The sequence below is a fragment of the Lissotriton helveticus genome, chromosome 6, assembly GCF_964261635.1.
Source record: "Lissotriton helveticus chromosome 6, aLisHel1.1, whole genome shotgun sequence".
Classification (NCBI taxonomy): domain Eukaryota; kingdom Metazoa; phylum Chordata; class Amphibia; order Caudata; family Salamandridae; genus Lissotriton; species Lissotriton helveticus.
In genome coordinates this window covers 154,456,803-154,475,836 of record NC_136067.1, presented here as the reverse complement: position 1 = coordinate 154,475,836, position 19,034 = coordinate 154,456,803, and the positions used below count along the sequence as shown (strand labels likewise).

At 46.1% G+C, this 19,034-nt stretch overlaps 1 protein-coding gene across 1 annotated transcript in view; it reads right to left on the bottom strand.

Moving 5' to 3' along the window:
* The window catches only part of DNAH14 (dynein axonemal heavy chain 14), a 1,144,348-nt gene that overhangs the window by 141,590 nt on the left and 983,724 nt on the right, over positions 1-19,034 (bottom strand). The window contains exon 81 of the mRNA XM_078647362.1: positions 6,161-6,336. Coding sequence (XP_078503488.1) covers positions 6,161-6,336 — 176 coding nt within the window. The remainder of the gene's footprint in view (positions 1-6,160; positions 6,337-19,034) is intronic.

Sequence of the window (19,034 nt, the reverse complement as noted above, 5' to 3'; positions counted from 1 at the left end):
ACTATAATGTAAATTCCCCTACGAGAGAACTGGATTCACAGGTAAGAAACTATTCTTTCTCTCTTAGGGGAATTTCCATTTATAGTCATAAGCACTGAATAGAGTAGCAAGCCCATTCTTTATTAAAGCAGAGAAGACAAAGTGTGAACTAAGGCAGAATTGTAAGCAAATAGATATCTGAAGGAGGTCTGTCCTACTTGAGTGTCTGCTCTAGCATCAAAGTCCAGGCAGTAATGCTTGGTAAATGTATGGACAGATTTCCACATGGCTGCTTTGCAAATATCTGGTATAGGGATATTCCTTAATAAAGTAGCTGTAGTCGCTTAATCTCTAGTGGAAAGTGCTTTTGGGTTTAGCTGATAGTGTCTTGTTAGCACAATAGGATGCAGGAAACTACCATCGGAGATGGATTGCTTGGAAGTGGCTCAACCCGTATGGTCTGGACCATAGTTAATAAACAATTGGTTCGATCTACATATGTCTCATGTCCTACCGAGATAGAATTTCAAAACTCTACTCACATACAGGGAATGAAGAGTTCTTTCAGCTGGAGCAGAGGGATTCTGAAAGATTGTAGATTATTACATGGTCTGATTAACATGGAAATCCGAAATAACCTCAGGGAGGAGTTTCAGGTGAGTTTCTCATACCACTTTGCTAGAGAAGAAGACACTGTACGGTTCATAGGAACAAAGCGCTTGGATCTTGCTAACCCTGCAAGGAAACCTGCCTTCCAAGAAAGGTGTTACAGGGAGGCTTTGTGAATAGGCTCAAAGGGCTCCTGCATAAGATGAGAGAGTACAATGTTAAGCTCCCAGGGAGATGAAGGATGCCTAATGCGAGGAAAAAAATTCTTCAACCATTCTAGAAAATCCTTGTTGATTGGCATTTAAAAAAAAAGAGGTTTGTGAAGGACATTTTCTAAAGGCAGTAAGGGCTGCCCGGTAAATCTTTATAGAAGATATTTGCAAGCCAGATTTTGCCTAATGGAGTAAGTATGGAAGAACAACATCTTCCTGGCAAGATGTAGGGTCCACGTCTCCATAGGAACACCACATACAAAATCTCTTCCACTTTAAAGCATATGCGGAACGGTTAAAAGGCTGCTTAGCCTCTCTGAGGACGTCCATACAGTCCTGCAGCAGATTCAATTGTCCGTACTGCACTATCTCTGGAGCTATGCCGCCAATTTCAAAGAGGAGAGATTGGGGTGAACCACCTGGCCTCCAAACTTAGCAGGTATGGTCTGCATGGCAGCTTGAGATGTGGACGAACAGACCAGTGAAAGAGGTCCTTGAACCACCATAGACGGGAACACTATGGAGATTTTAGAATCATCTTGGCCCTTGAGTGGGACAGCTTGAGCAGGACTGATGGAATCAGGGGAATTGGAAGAAAAGCATAAAGAAATCTTCCGTACTGGCTGACATATAAGGCATTCCCCAGTGTCCCTGTCGGGAAGTATCTTGACGCAAAGCTTCAGCATTTTTCGTTTTCTGTGGTGGCGAACAAGTTGATGGCTTGGGTGCCCCATAGATGGAAGATGTTTTGTACAACGTCATAGTGTAAAACCCACTCGTGGTTTTATTGTAGAAGCCTGCTGAGATAATCTGGTTGAGCATTTTGCACACCTGGAAATTGAGTTGCGGTGATGATCGTTAGGTCCCTGTCTATGAGCCATTTCCAGATTGTTTGGGCCTCATGTGTCATGGGCCTGGACCTCGTCCCTCCCTGCTTGTTGAGATAGTACATGGTGATTGTATTGTGAGTCTGAACAAGCAGAGAGTGAGATCTGAAGGATGGGTGAAACACCTTCAGCACGAAATGCTACCCTGAGGAGACTGCAGGTAGTACCGCTTGCAGCAGCCAGATTGGTCCTAGGGCTCCCTCGTAGAGCGTCTGCCTCTGCCGTGCTGAAGACCTTTCACCGGCTCCCGGTCCATAAAAGAATTTTGTTTAAACTATTGTTGACGGCTTTCAGAGCAATCCGCCGGCTGGGTCCTGTATACCGTTCAACAAGATTTAAACCATACACTACAATGAGGACACTTAGATCTAGCGCTGAAAATCTGCTTAAACGGCCTGGCTTCAAATTGATAACCAGAGGAGGGAAATCTGCCACGGTTTTAGGGGCAAAGGCCTGGAATTGCATGCCAAAGGAACTCAGAGCAACGGATGTCTGTTGCCCGGCACTTATCTAAGTCTTAATCTGATATAGCTGATCTTCGTTATTTGATAGTGCTAGGAGACTCCGTTAGGAGTGACAGCAGTGCTTTATAAGCAACACTTTTCATTTCATTTCATTTCATGGACTGAGTGTAGTTCTAGGAGATTGATATGACATGTTGTCTCTCTCTCTCTTTCTGACCACTTGCCCTGGAGTTAGAGGTGATCCATGTGGGCTCCCCATCCCAATAGTGAGGCATCTATCACTAGCCATGCATTTAGGGGTGATCCATGTGGGCTCCCCATCCAAGCATTGAGGTATCTTTCACTATTGTTTGAGGAGGAACCTCCGGTTGAAAAGGCATAAGTGATAACTTCACGTGATGGGATAGTTCTATCTTGTCTTCTCATTTGACTGTCAGTTGGTCCCACTGGTCCTCTAGTCATTTGCATATGAAGACGGGCATTCAGTGTGAGGAAGATGCAGGAGGCCATCGAGCTGAGGAGAGAGGATAATGTTCTCACCGTTGGACAGGAAGCTGTCATGAGAGAGTGACACTTCCAAAGGATCGATAAGCATCTCTCCTGCCTGTCTTGTGTCGATGGAGGCTACCAAATAATGCAAAGTTTAAACAGGGACAGACATTGACTTTTTGAGGTTACCATGAAGGCCTAACCTTTGAAGGAGACTGCAAGTCCATTTGCGGTGAAGCTGAGCTTTCTGAGATGTTGATGCCTTGATCAGCCAATCATCTAGGTATGGGTAGACACATATTTTGTGCTTCCTGATATAGGCAGCCACCATTGCCATGCACTTGGAGAATGTTCTGGGTGATGACTTGAAACCAAATGTAAGTACTTGGTACTGAGAGTGGTCTTGCCCCACTACGAACCTCAAAAACTTTCAATGCTTTCTGGCATTTGGAATATCAAAGTATGTATCTTGAAGGCTGATGGAACATAGCCAATCCCCCTGGTTAAATGGGGATAGATGTAGTGTGGGAACGGGTTTCATCGCCTGCCTTTGTAAGAGGATGTTGAATTCCAACAGTAACAGCAGGAGTTGGAAGCTGAGCGGTTTTGGAGGGATGGGCGTGGTAGGACTCGTGATCTGGGACAATATCTATGTTGTACAATATTCAGAACCCAGGCGTCTTTTGTTATTTTTTGCCACTCTGCCAGATAATGAGATATACTTCCCCCTACCGGAGTGGACAATAGAAGAGGGAGAAGTAATACTTCAGGGTTTTGACCAAGATGGTTGCTTGCCTCTTTGAACAGGCAATGTTGGGTGGATCTACCCCTAGTCTTCATCCTTCGGTATGTTTTGGTAAGGTCGTTGGTGCTGTTGCTGTCCACCACCTTGTTGACGCACTTGATACCGCTGAGGAGTTTGAACCCACTGCGAACAGAAACGATGTTGGTAGGGATGGAAAGATTTTCTTTTCTGTCTTGGTCTCTCTAAGCTGATTGCCTACAGAGTCTTCATTTACGCTTTCATTCGTGCCATCTCATTATCGGTGTGGCTTCCAAATAGGGTATACTTGAGAATGGGAGAATAAATATTCTCTGCTGTGATTCTGGCTAAAGGGATGTAAGGTGAAGCCAAGAGTGCCTTTGGAGAGCGATGCTGTGGTAGTACTCATTTGCCGCTAGTAGGGAAGAGTCTGCTGCAGCAGTAATGATTTGACTGGAAACCATTAATCCTTAATTTAGGATTTCAGTAAAGTCTCCCCTTTTCACTCTTGGGAGATGTTCAACAAACTGCTGCATGGATTTCCAGAGTGCCCTGTCATAGCTGCACTAGCTGCTTTAATTGTGGTTGCTGCCGTACTGCAAACCTTACGACCCATGAAGTCTAACTTTCGACTCTCTTTATCAGGAAACATTGTCGAAATGGAAGTAGTGGCATGAAGTGTCTTTTACCCTACTACAATAACAGAGTCAGTACGGAGAAAAGCAGGATCTTGCACCGGAGGGCAGTATTTTTTCTGAAGCCTGGTTGGAGCTGGCTTAATGGAGGTTGGTTTCAAGAAGAGATCCATAGCCGGTTTTAAGAGGCCTGGCACTAGTAGCAGCAAAGGTATTGATGCTGACGTATTTTGAAGGCTTTCAAAGATTACTGATTTCATTAGTGTTGTAGTCGAAATCACAATATTACGTTTTGCAGATTCCCTTACCAAGACCTCTTGAAAAGTGGTGATATCATCCACCGGTGATATGTGAGGAGGTAGGGAGTCTGAAAGAGTTGGAGAGTATAGTCCTCGGTGTGTCTGGACCGAGACTGTCGTGAATAGTGACAATGGCAGGAGCACCTAGATTATGGAGATGAGGGCCTTGAGCTATGTGGTGGCGCATGGAATGATGGCACGATCTGGACCAAGATCTATGCCTCGGTGTGGGAGTGACTGGTACCAGGGGTGTGGCTGGATGAGGCGGTGGCGGAGGAGGAGGTTTTTGAAGAGGGGGAGATGACGCTGGTGGAGGAGAACATGGTGCAACCCATGAAGGGGAGTATATTCTTGAATACTGGAGAGGAGTAGATATGTCTCCTCTTCCTTCTTGCCTCTTGTAGTTTTGAGGAAGTCGAGAGGGTTCTCGACGTCAACCAGTTTGTCGACGGTTAGCGTCATCGGCGCCTCGATGTCGGTATGAACCTCAACGTCTTTTGTTCGGCGGTGCCTCGATGTCAATCTGGATCTTGACCGCAAGTGTCATGGCGTCCTCATGGTCGATGGGCTCCTCGACATCTAACGAGGTCTGCATGTTGAGGGTATTTTTATTGATGTCTATACCCCTTGCCTTGACGCTGACCTGTGGCGCATCATTGATGTCAAGCCATAAATAGATGGCGAACAGGTCAGCGCATTACCTCTCTTCAACGTCGATCCTCTTGACGTCTACCGGGACTGATGGCGTTTTTGCTGCTGTTTCTACCTGGCATGCCTTCTAGACACAGCTGACAGAGCCCTGGTAGAGGTCTGACCCTCTCCTCATCCTGAGGTCCCACCTTCAGACTGGGTTTGTTGTCATATTTGCTTCTCAGTACCATGGAGGTGAATCTTCTCCCTGTCTGGAAAGCCATGTTCCTGAATCTTGTTGTAACTAAAGTGCATCTTGAAAAGTTCCTGCAGTTACGACAAGTTTCAGGAACATGATTTTCCCGGAGGCAAATAATACACACCTCATGAAGCGGTGGTATTTGTCAAAAAGAAATGACATTTTTCTGTCAAAATACCTCTATTTTCTGTCAGGAGAAAATAAAAAAAGCCAGGGAAAGATCAAATAATCAGATGAAATGGTTATCAAAAAAATTCAGTTGAAGGTTTTGAGGTAAAAAGCAAAAAATTGGCCAAGCTCCAGGGTGCTGTCAGCAGGATCAGGAAAAAAGAACTAAAGCAACAGCCACCTGCTCAGCATGATGGGATACTGATGGTCCCTGGGTTCTTAAAGGCACAGCCTCTATTTCTACCTCATATAATAACAGCCTATGGAGCTACACTGTGATGCTCTCCTTCATCTCAATGCTCTATCAAAAAAGGGGTTTTGGAAGAGATTTATGCTTTTGAACTAAAACACCATGAAATTATGCACATATATAATTCTCCTGGCCCCATTTTTAAGTACAAGATGAAGAATTGGGCCATTGTAGCCTAGACCTATTGCCTGCATAATCTTTTTTTTTCTTAAGTGACACTGCATGGCTTCCTGAAGAAAGGCGACCATCTACACTTAAGAAGATATATTGGGAAAAAGTGCTCTGGGGTTCTTGCACATTTTTTGATTCAAAATGTTACAATCCTGGAAGGAGTAAATGAAAACAAATAAAGTTTGGTACATGTAGGAGCAGGCGGGCTGAGAATATCAAAGTCTGTGCATTTAATATTTTCACAAACAGTGAAGGTGGTTTGTCAATGACAAGATAGAGGCATACAGAGGGCTTTCCGGGGAAGCTTGTTTCAATACATTTGGTGCACACAAAGGTAGACCTTACCTGTGGAAGCTTTTGCAAGGGTATTCCAAAGGTGACCGGACATTATTTTTCCCAGTGTGAACTGTGTTTCATTCGCTGTGACCTCCTCTGCTGGGTTTCCCTCCACAGTCTGTGGTAACTGGTTTAATATGTTCGATACAATATCGAGGACTACCTCATCCTGGCCTTTTCCACCTCTGAAAAAAAACATATGGGATATATTCATATTGTCTTCATTTGAGCATAAGACCAGCCTCTGTGATAGTGAATCCAGAACATGCAAGCAGTCTCAATGCCTATGAGCGGTCGTCCAATGAAGGGCCAATAATAATTGGCTCGATTCACAGACACGTGTGATGTCGTATCCTTAAGAGTGAGGTTAATAACCTGTTATTACATTTGAGAGAATGGTTTTGGCAAAGTTAAGCACTGTATTGCCTTTTGGGAAGATAAAGGAATAACTTGTAAGGCAGCACTTGATTAAGGTTGGCTTTGGTTGCAGCTTATTATTCACATCTCTCTAAAAGTCTTGGCCATATGGGATTGCTTTTCATGCAGAACTGTACTGAATTCTCTTATGTTCACACTGGAGTATGTTGGCATTCAAGCGTACCAGCAGGCAGTTGTTTTGTAATAAAACACTGTGTACAGAGAACAGCAAAACTCACAGGTAATTTTCTATCTATTCTTTTCCAGTGATTGTTAGAAAGGAACAATCTTGCCTGTGCAGCAAGTGTACAGTGTGGTACTTGTGCATATACATTTGTGCCTGGTAGAAGCTTCAAGAGAGTGGGCTAAGAAAGTAACAAGTTTTTTCTATGGTTGAATAGAACTGTGCCCCTTGTATCCAAAGATTAAGGAACGGTGCCATTATTGACATTAGACTACGTCACCTCATATTGTAATGCTGTATCAAGTAATCTTAGAATTGCCAGACATCAGGGTAGATGTTAGACAGGAGGCTGGTCTCTATGCTGGCCGACAGAGCATTCTGTTGCATAAATATGCTTCCTTGTTTTGTAGTCCATGTTACACTAGTTTTGTAATACATGTTTGTTGTGGAATACTTAAAGAGCTTGAGTGAGGTAGTCAATTCTTAATGATTGTGCCCATTGCCTTTCTACAAATGATCTTGCATTGGCCTTACTCAACCTGGATGGCTTAGGAGTGTTGTTTTCCTGCACCGATGGAGTGCAGGTTAATGAACGCAGTGTGCGTGTGCATGATGTTGTCGTAAGAGAGGTGCATTAGGCTGTTCCTGGGTTTTAGTATGTGCATGTTGCACTGGATCAGTGAAAAATGCATTATTTTGTATATGTGGCATTCTTTATTGGCACTGGGTCAGTGTAGAATGCATTTGGTGTGCTGAGTTGTGTAAGCCATTCACTGGGGTGTGTTATGAAATCAGTGGACCCTGGGCAGGAAATTATGCCCATCTTTTTTTCATTGCATCAGTTTAGTGGCCCAAATGGTTCATGATGTGGGTAAGCTGTTCATTTATGCACAGCATTTGGTAAAGAAAACCTGGATTTTTTATTGGGTGGGACAGCAGGAATGTGCCTTTCTCCAGTAGGTGAGCGAATGAAGTCTGATGATTAATAGTGCTGTTTAGGGATATGTTCGGTCTACACCCTGAATATCGACCCCAGAATATCAGTGGGACACAACATTAGGGGTGAAACATCCCAAAGAATATTAACAGGTAAGTATGTGTAGATTTTCTATACCTAATGCCACATATATGTACCTATGCTGTACACATATCTTCAACGTACGCAGATGTGGAGTTAGAAATAGTAAATCTATACGTCTCTATTTGTACACATTTTTCGATTTTTGGTCTCTCGATATTCTGTGTGTGGTTTGGTGTTTGATGTGGCCGTTCCACTGTATGTTGTTAGCATGTTGAATTAGAAGTACCTTAACTTTCTCAATGCACATTTATTTTCATGAGCAGTTGTAAAGGAAGGAGGTGCGTAGTGGTTTATCGTATGTTTGTGTGTATGTGTAACATGCTATCTAGTCCATCTTGTGATGTCACAGATAAATCTTTCACCAAAGGACTATTGTAGTGAATCTTTCCACCTAGATGTTCTTCACATCAATGATGTACATGGATTAAAGGGAGAGAAGAATTGACTGAACACATTTTTTCAAAACATTTGCCAACTTGGCTCATTTGGTATAGGCCAGTGATGCCATACTATCTGTTTTTATGAAGGCTGATTATAGTTGTGGATCACCCTGAAAACATTTCTGATAACATGGAAGACCCCCCTTCAGTTCCTTTCAGTTGAATAACATGTGCAATGCTATGCTAGACTAAAAGCCCTGCACTTGAATTGTTCCCACTGTAGTATTTAAACCACATGCACTGGGCATGATAATCATTTGCAGCACAAGATGCAGAGGTGCTTCTGAAAGGGTGGATGGTAAAAAGTCATCATACATTTTTCAAACTCCATGGGGGATGGGACCTGAGGTTATATATGAGCTACACATAGTTGTACATAATCACAGATATAATCCAACCTATCCAGAGGCACACAAATGTATGCTGTCATTTGCCTTTGGATCAGAAGCAATACCCTTGCACATTTCCCTGTTTGCTTGTCTGCTTATCTAGTGAGAATTCAAAGGGCACCAATCGATGTTAGATCCTGTCCTTGCCATCAAGAATAGTTCAGATTAATCAGAGAATGTAATCTTGGATAATTCATGTACGTTTCCACTTTCTTTAATGAACTAAATCTTTGTCAAAGTAGGGACAAGCTGACAGGCTCTGGTTGTGGAGATATGGCTAATAAAGTCAGTACTATGATGACTACTCTTGGAGATATTTTCAACAAGATTCAAACACAAGATTTGATCAGAATAGGAAAGATATCACCCATTAGATCCAGCATGGTAAGTGCGTCTTCTGGAGTAATCAGAGCTATTATATTCTGCCATGTCTCCTGCTTGATATATCTGGATATCACATACTTGTTGAGTTTATTTTGGAAAATTATGAACTCCAAATTTTCTATAATTCTTTGTACAAGGTAACATAGTACATCCCTTGTTTATGTACCAGAATAGGGACATATTGCTTTCCTGTTCTGAAGTCAGTGACTTCACTTCATCAGGACCTAGCTGTTCTGGCTAGACCTGAGGCAAAGTGTATGCAGGATCTTTCTAGAACTGCAGATGGAAACTCAATACTGCTTTCTTACTCCCAGTGATCAGAATCTTAATCTTAATTCTACCACAGACGTCAGTAGTTTTGTTCTTCCATGGCACAGCCAGTCTTGTTGTGGAGTCAAAGGATACAGTGTTGGTACCACAGGTGGAGTTGACCACTTGCCTCCTGAGTTCTAAGGAAGAAGATACACATTTGATAAATGACATCTTGAAGAATACTATTTTAGATTAAACTCCACAGAACTCCGTTTCTGGAACACCTTTCACACTTTATCATCTAACTGGCCCAAAACACTTTTAGACCCTCGGATGGTATCTTCAAAGCTGCTGGTGTCTGCTTGGTATTAATTAGCTACATGGATGTGTTCAATATCAAGGCTGAATAATTCACTCCAATGAATGGCAAGCCAGAGAAAAACTGTGCATTCTTCTCCTTGCTCCTGAACAATTGTCAGAACTCTGAATATTGCACATATTATTTGGAACAGGCTTAGAGTATCAGATAACATGGATTATGACATGTCCTTCGCATACACGTCAGCTCGGTTAGCACCGTGATGAATCCACTCATTTGTCCACTCGATCCTCAAGGGAGGCCATTTGAAGCCAATCACGGGTGTAAGAAATTGGATTATTATTTGGAATAATATTTGGGCTGGGCAACTGCCCACCTCAAGGAATAATCACAACTCTTATTGGGATGAACCTATAGAGTCTCTAAATTAACCTGAGCTCAACCCCACGGCAGCTGTGGCACAAAGCAGACAGGTTTAACTTAGAGTAATGTGTAAAGTATTTATGTCAGTACCGAAACAGTAATAAAGTCAAAACACCAAGAAATAAAACCCCACAACCAAATGAGGAAAATACAATAGGGTAACCAGAGATATACATTTTTAAGGTTTTAAAAAGTAATATCACCAAAAAGCTCTAGGCACCAATAATAGTCTATGGTCGCTGTAGACCGGGACCTCATGCTGACTGCGATGTAGCGTGTGTCGAATATACCTACCAGGGTTGTAACGGTCTAAGATTGTACCTTCTGACTTAGGGCCAGATGTACGACCATTGGACATTGCGACTCGCAAATTGCGTCAAAGTGCGAGTTGCAATTTCCAATGTACAACAGTGTGTGAGACACTGTTTACGATTCCCAATGGGGTGGCAAATTGCATGCCTCAGCATAATAATGAGGCTGTCGCAATTTGCAACCCCATTGGGAATGGCTGGCATCCCAGGGATGGTGGCCTGCTGGGGTCAGCAGACCTCCATCTCTGGGACTGCTTTTAAATAAAGCATTTTTTTTGTCTAACTGAGTTTCTGACAACGAAATAGACACAGTACAAGCCCCAGGTAATCCCGTTTTGAACAATGAGGGCCCTCTCCGAATCCAACCCAACCACCCTGCATCGTTGCGATTCAAAACGAGAGTTTGTCGATGTAGCAAGTGTCCAAAGCTGCAAGGCGGTGCAAAGGCTCCCGCTAGATAAGCAATTTACCACCTCAGAAAGACTAAAAATAATCCCTACCCCCTTGTCGCCCCCCCCCCGAACCAGTGTGCCATGGTCTTATCATATTTGGTTAGCGTATGTGAGGACTGGGATGTATCTATCCTTCGGAAGTTTCTTGTGGTGTCGATGTGTCTGTGAGTCATAGGAGGCAAAGATATTTCAGGCATGTGATTTCGTTGAATTCTAGCGCCAATAGGGATATTAAAGGGTGCCATACAGTGTTGAATGAGGCCATAGATTGAGTAAGATTGGCTTGTATACGCTCCACACTGACAATGTACAATAGCTTGTGCAGCCAACCTGTGTGCCTAGGGCGAGTCTGTGTACCCCAGAGCGATAGAATGTGTTGAACAGCCACTCCCATTGCCAGTCCCATCTGTCTCCCCTTAAGTGATTTCAGTGGGAATGTAAGTGCGTTGGGCAGCCCTAAGAATGTATAGGTGGGGAAGCAGGGTATTTCAGTGTCAAATTGTTTGTCGATGCCATTAAGAACTGCCGTCCAACATCCTGTTACTTCCCGACATTCCTATAATAGATCAGTCAATGTGCCCTCTTCGTCGCAGCCTCTCCAGCAGGTCGGGCTACGGTTAGGATTACCCCTATTCAATCTGAGTGGTGTTAAGTACCCATACGTTGCGACTTTGACCGCTGCTTCTCTGCTAGCTGTGTTCCTGGCTGTGTGGTTTGCCCTATAGCATATATGGCTTGCCATTCCTTTCCTGAGAGGTCTCTCCCCAACTCTCTCTCCCAGCGTTTCTGACCGGCTGAGGGCCGTGGGGGAGCTGGAGGACAGATCATCTTATAGAGTTCGGTAATCAGTTTTCGGTCTGACTGCTTGGTAATAAGCCATTTCCCATAGGTTGTCAGCTCTCTACCTACTAGTGGACATATCTCCAGCTGCATCAACCAGTGCCTAATTTAGAAGTATTGAAATCGTTTCGGGTCTTTGATGGCCCGCGGATTTGCACTCTGAGGTACGCCACTGCGGGAACGCTCGCCTCTCCATCCCCGGTATAAATTCAGGGTTGTCGAATAGTGGTGTGAGTGGCGGGGGAAATGAGGTGAGCCCCCTCTTACTCACAACCGTGTCCCATATGCGCATCACTGTGCGGGTGATTGGGGATTTGTTGAGGTATGTCGGTCTATCAGGTCGCCTCAGGAAGGGTATCTTCCAGAGGGGTGACTGCGCCATCGCTCGGTCTTGAAAGAGCCACCTCTTCTCCAATTCGGGTCGGCTCCATTCCACCAGGTATCGGAGATGCGCCGCTTCAAAGTATTTTAGTAGGTTAGGGATCCCCAGTCCTCCCTTATTTGGAGGTTGGTGGGACATGAATTGTTGCACTGCTTCTTGCAGCTTGCGTATGGTTCTCATGGGCGGCCCAACTGGGATGGTTTGAAAGATGTATAGTATTTTAGGTAAGATGGACATCTTTACTGCAGCGATGTGGCCGAGAAGTGATAGTGGTTGTTTTTGCCATCTCCTCAATCTCCGTGTATTTGGGAGGTGAGATTCGTTTAGTTCAGGGTGACTATCTGTTCAGTAGACGGGGTTAGGACTATCCCCAGGTATGGGATCGTGGCATGGGGTTCCAGACCCCCATATTCGGGAGATGCGCCTCGTGGCATGTTTGTGTTGCGACCTAGAGGTAGGAGCATCAATTTCCCCATATTTATTTTAAAGCCGGACACCCTCCCAAAGGGCTACAGTTCTCGCAGGAAGGCTGGCACTGAATGCTTGGGTGAATCTAGCGCTGCTAGGATGTCGTCTGCGTATAAACTGATTGTGTGTTGTTCCCCTCCGAAGGGAATGCTGTCGATGTAAGGGTTGTCTCAGATCCTCTGTGCTAGGGGTTCTACGTAGAGTGCAAAGAGGAGGGGTGACAGCGGACACCCCTGCCTCGTGCCCCATCTAATGTCGAACGTCCGCAAGCTTATACCATTAACTCTTATCATTGCCCTCGGTTTATCGTAGCAGCTCGCGACCCAGGCCCTGAAGCGGTCCCCAATGCCAAAATGCACCATTGTTTTGCCTAAAAAGCCCCAGTGTACCCTGTCGAACGCCTTTTCGGCGTCCACCGACAGTAGCATGGCGTTTATCCCCGTGTAGTGGGCCTTGTCGACTAGGTGCATGAGGCGTTTAGTGTTGTCGCTGCATTGTCTGTTCGGAATCAAGCCAGATTGATCTGGTTCGATGATGCCAGGTAACGGTGGTAGTCTAGTCGCTAGGACCCCTATAAAAAGTTTTACGTCTAGGTTAAGTAGGGATATCGGTCTGCAAGCGGCACACTGGGTGGCGTCCTTCACTGGTTTTGGCAATACAATAATGTCTGCCTCCAGCATATCTGGAGGTATAGAACCGGGTCCCTGAAAGGAATTAAAAAGTCGGACAAAAAGTTTTATAAAAACCGGCCGAAAAGCCATCTGGCCCAGGAGATTTCAAGGGTTTGAGGCGGGAAATCGCTCCGATCACTTCCTCTATCCTAATAGATGCATCTAATGTCGCGGCTCCGGTTGCATTGATAGCTGTCATCGCCGCCTGTCGGAGGTAGGCCTCCCGATCTGTGTCAATATTCAAGTCCTTGCTATAGAGAGAGGCATAGAAGTCTCTAAAGTCCTCAGCTATCTGGTCGTCGTGTCCCACCTTCTTTCCTTGAGCGTTGTGGAGGGTTATAATTTTAGACCGTTGAATGCAAGCTCTGAGTTTGCTTGCGAGGAGACGCCGCATTTTATCTCCCCCTACATAGTATGTGTGCTTGAGCCGCAGGGCTGCGCACTCGGCTCTGTCGAGGTCAAGGCCTGCGAGCTGCGCCCTGGCGGCCTTCAATTGCCTCCATATCCTGGGAGCACCCATGTGACTATGCACTGTCTCTAGTTCTACCACCTTAGCCGTGAGTGTTTTCCTCTTTTCTTTTCGCTCTCTGGTTTCTGCCACCGAGATAGCTATCAGTTCCCCTCTCACTACTGCTTTAAGAGCCGCCAACAGCGCGGTCAAGGGCGTGTCGGGCTTGTCGTTGGTTGTGAGGTAGTCAGTGATGCTTTTGTGTAGCTGTTGGGTCACCCCGTTTCTTTGTAGTAGGGTCTCCCGCAGTCGCCACCTCCCCCCAGGTGTTTTAGTTCGGGGGACTGCAATTGTCAATAACACAGCGTCGTGGTCAGAAACTGCGCCCGGGATGATGTCCACTTCGTCTACAAGGGTGTTGAGTTCCAAGAAGCCAATAAAGTGGTCCAGCCTGGTGTATGTATGGTGCACATGCGAGTAGAAAGAGTATTGTATGCTCTGAGGGTGGGCCTCCCGCTAAAGATCCACTAGTCTTCTGCGATTAATCCAATTTCTCCCCTCTGTCGATACTGCTCCTGTGGAGCCAAAGCGATGGCCCGACCTATCTGTCTCCGGGTCCATGACCAGGTTGAGATCGCCTCCCACTAGGACGTGCCTGTCTTGGGGACTAAGAATCTCTGACAGGGCTCCCTTGAGAAAAGTTTCTTGACGTGAGTTAGGGACATAGAGGGACCCTATGATCATGGAAGTGCCGCCCACCCTCACCCTGTATGCCAGCAGCCTGCCTTTAATCTCTGCCACCTTATCACCCACCGTGCCCTGGAAGTGCCTAGCAAACAATAGAGCTACCCCTGCTTTCTTATCAGTAGTAGAGGAGTAAAACTGTTGAGGAAATGCCCGGGATCTCGTTCTATGCCAATCTTTGGACAGTAGGTGCGTTTCTTGCAGGAGACATATCGAGGCGCCAGAGTTCCCTAAATATAACAAGATGGCTCGTCTTTTAATGGGGTTATTTAACCCCTCTACATTAAGGGTGATAACTTTAATGCAGATCCCAAAATCGGAGGGGGGGCTCCCCCAGGATTTCCCGGAAGAGGTTCTGGAATTATCTGGTCACGTCCGCCCCTTCCTCTCGCAGTGTGAGCCTGTAAATCCACCTGTTGATCCTTTAGGCATATGATTTCTTGTTGTAGGAGCTCTACTTCCTCTTCCCTATGGAATTATGCTGTTTATTTTTTTTCCATTGTCGTGTTCTCAATAAAAAAAAAAAAAAAGGAGCTCTACTTCCTCATTTTTGGACTGTACACCATTTTCAATGGCAGCTACACGCTCCCCCAGCTCGTCAACGTCTCCGCATATTTTTCTCACTTTGCCCGCTACCTCCTGTTTCAGAGTCTGAAAATCTTACCGAAGTGTGTTAAAGAGTGTTTCAAGGGACGCCCGGGTGATAGGCACTTCCCCATGCTCCTGTTCATTGTGTGGTTTCGAAGCCGGCGAGGTAAGTCCCCCTTTGTCCCCTGCTGCGGGGCCTTTAGTGAGCATTTCTTTCAGCGATCTCTCCCCCTTCTTTCTCATTGTGGTCATTATGAGGCCCCCGCCCGTCCCTCCAATGAGGTAACCAAACCCCCTCTGAGTCTTGATGTGCAGGTTTCTCTTGTTGTCGCGAGTCTTGTGTATGCGCCCTCACTGCGGGAGCCCCCACCGGGGCTCTCGCTTGCTTGAGGGAGGATGGCCCAAGATCTCACTGCGGCCACTGCTTGTAGGTACCCCCTTCTCCCCCAACTGTGGCAAGTGCGTAGTCAAGTCCTGTGTACCTGCTCACGTTGTTGCTTTCTCCGGTCAGCCACAATGCTTCACAGACCGCCCTGGCTCCCACGGCGCGGTTATGAGGTGGTCTCGTGCTTGGGGATCCTAGCGTGGCCAGGGAGGGGTCGCAGAGGGACAGCAGCAGGGGCCCCACCTTCTTGGAGGGCTGTGCAGCGTGTGGCTCAGGCAGCTCTCCTGGTGCGAGCTACGTGATCCTGGGCAGCTCGGTGGACAGTTGTGTGAGCAAGAGAGGTGGCTGTTTTGTGTGGCGGCGGGTACAGAGCGTCATCCCCAGCTGGAGAGGGCCTCGCCGGTTGGACTTGATGTGTCTGTGCTCAGGGCGCCGTTTGTACTGTCTCCGGTTAGTGCGCTCCAATGCGGGTTTCCGTGGTGTTCAACTGGGAGGATGGGCAGCCTGCAGCTCCGTCAAAGCATTGGGTCTCCCCAGACCCAGATGTCGTCTTCTGCGCGCCTCCGGTGACAGCGGTGGTGAGCCCCGTCTGTTGTAGGCCTCCAACCGTGCCAGAGATTGTTGCACTGCCACGGTGACTGTGCCCTGCGGTCGGCTGTCCTTGTGCGGCGCCTCCGGGCTTGGCGTCGTCGCCACTCAGCCGATGCACTAGAGGGTGTGTGCTGACCCACCGCTGATCAGTCACCGGACGTTACTTCCCCCTAGAGCTGGATGGGGGCAGCTGTGTAGGGTCTCCAGGTCAGGGCCGCCGGTGGCTTGCCAGGGCCTCGTGTAGGCCCAGAAGCAGCGCCCACAAGTTTCGTGCTGCTAGGCCCCTTTGCTCCTGAGTGCGCCGCTCCCAGTGGCGCCCGGCGCCGCAGGTCTCACTCACAGTTTGCCAGGGGGGGCCGCCACCGGAGTCAGCTACAGGCTCTCTGTCGTCCTCTCCGCCCAGGTGACGATCTCGGGTGCATACCTCCTTCTTGTCCGTTGGTGTCACCGTCGGGGCGCCATTTCCATCGGAGCGCGCCGAATCACATTCGCCGGCTCACTAAACTGCTCACGCTGATGCCTCCTAATAAAGCATTTAAAAAAAAATGGAAACGGGATGCATTAAAAAAAAAAAAAAGGAAACATTTTTGTTTCAATTTTTAAGGGCAGGTATTGGCCCCTGGGACCACTCACTGCCTGCTCTGAAAATATATCCGCGCACCCATCCACAAAGGCGAAGGGGGTCCCCTGGGGACTGCTTCGCATTTGCGAGTGGTTTACCGCCCTCTTGAAGAGGGTAGTAAACTGCGAGTGTTTTGCAACCACAATTGCGGTCGCAATACATTCTTACATAGGTGTTGGACTCGCTATTAGGAAGGGACCCCCTTGGAATGCCCTTTCCTAATAGCCACTAACCCTATTTTGCGACTTGCTAAATATGATTAGTACATGGGCCACAGAATTTTTGCGCGTGCAAACGGGTCTAAAACCCATTTGCTCACGCAAAAAAGGTCGTACATCTGGCCCTTAGTCTTTTAAGTCCCAACCTTTCTGGGTTTCTGAAGCAACTCCTATGGATAACTTCTAAGGCTCCTAGGAGGCAGCAATTAGGGGCCAGGCCTCACTCCAGCAGAGACCACGAGGAAGGTCCAGTCTAGGTATAGTTGCTATTGGTCAGTGGGTCATTCCAGGTAAAAGGCCTCCTGCAGTTTGTTGTGTCCTGTAGCCACACAAGAGGATAGCCAATTGACCCTGCGAGTCCAGCTTTTTGTGCTTGGTACAAGGAGGAGCAGGTTCAGTCCTGATGGGCTCCACCTCAGGTCATACACAGCAGATATGGTGCTCTTCAGTTCTTCCAAAGGGCCAGAAAGTATTCTTAGTGGGTGTCAGGGGGTGCCACATTAAAACCTGGCACCAGCTAGTCAGTGGGGGTGACTCCTGGATACCCTGTCACCAATGAGGTAAAAGTACCCAGGGCAATCCCAACCCACTATTTCAGTAGTTCATGTTTGTATTACCGCAAACAAACATAAAATGCCTTGTGTCAGGGCATTTTCAAGATAGGCAAAGTGTGCAGCCACACTGAATTTGGGTTCTGAGGACTAGGTGTGTGTGAGAATGTCATAGGGGAATGATAAGTGTCATCCCACAACAAACACTAAAATCCACTTTCCTACAATAACCCCAGGGACAGAAGTATGATAGGACAAAAACAGTGTTCTTCAGCAACCGGACCAGTGATACATAAGAAGTGTCTTGGCATTCTGTTCTCTCTCCTTCAAGTGTGTCCCAAATGTTACATGTTAAGCAAGTTTGGCACTGTGGTGCCACAGGATGCCCACAGCCACCACTCTGAATATTCTGTGGAGTATTTTTCTAGCTGGTCCCTTTCTCGAGTTAGTAGTGTAAGTATTTTAATATGCTCTCTGGTTTTCTATATAAGACATCTAGGCCTGCCACAGTGCAAATCACATCTTTGCGCATTGTCACTGTAGGGACATGGTAATATTGATTTTCTACATGTCCCACTTTTAAATACCATGCACCCTACCCTGTGGGCTACAAGGCTTACATAAGGGTGACTCACTAATATTTAAAAGGGCGACTTCTACCTGTGAAAAGGACTTATTTTAACAGTTCACACTTCAGGTTTACACTGCAGCAGTCAGTCTACAGTTGTAGGCCTGAAGCCATGTTTTATTTTATCATACTAGAGGATGGCACACTAAGTGCTCCAGCCTGCCCATAGGTTATAGTTAACTTTTCATTTCATGGGTTTATTTGCACACCATAAACTAAGACCTTATAGAAAAGTTAAATATGCTAATCATGGATTGGCTAATCAGGGATTGGCCAATTATCCATGTTTTATGTGGCTCAAGCACTAAACAGTAGTGCCCAAGTGTGTTGTGTCTAAAAACCAACAATAAAATACAGTCCAGCGAATGGTGAAAAATCAGTGGTGACCACACGGAAAAAGTATATATCCTACAATCAGGGCAATCAGAAAGACTGACCAGAAGAGCATACACAAGAACAATTTCCAGAGAGCTAACTTTCCCTCTTTTCAACAGCTGCAAATTGAACATAAATCTGTATGTATAAAGAAAACAGGAAACACCCTCCTTAACAACATTAATAAGCTCAACATGATATAGTATCACATCCAACGTTTTGACTCACATCCAACATTATGATTCCAAATGATACATGCACAAACTCATCTGCTCTGCTTCACCAGTCATCCGATGCAAGCCACTCATACATCTTGCCTAGACTGAACATCTCACCATTCTTATCACCCAGCTTTAGGTCCAATTACCAACTCATGCTGAACCCAAAAGAGATCAGCAAATATTTAGATCTTTTAAGGAATTCTCCATCAACAACCTACAATTCAAGCTACCTCCAGCCCCATCACCAAGCCCCGTGTCAATATCCTTCTCAACAAATTCAGCTCATTACTCGAAAACCACACATGTATCCACGTGACAACAAAAACCAGAAACCATTAGCGCAAGTGTACTGCAATGACCTTACACTTAACAAACACAGCATGTACAGACAAGAAAAAAAAATGTAGAGCAGATAGTCCACAGACCTCACATTACTCAAAATCTCCTGTGCTACACAGAGAAAACTCCTCACATCACCTGACACTAAACACTATACCAA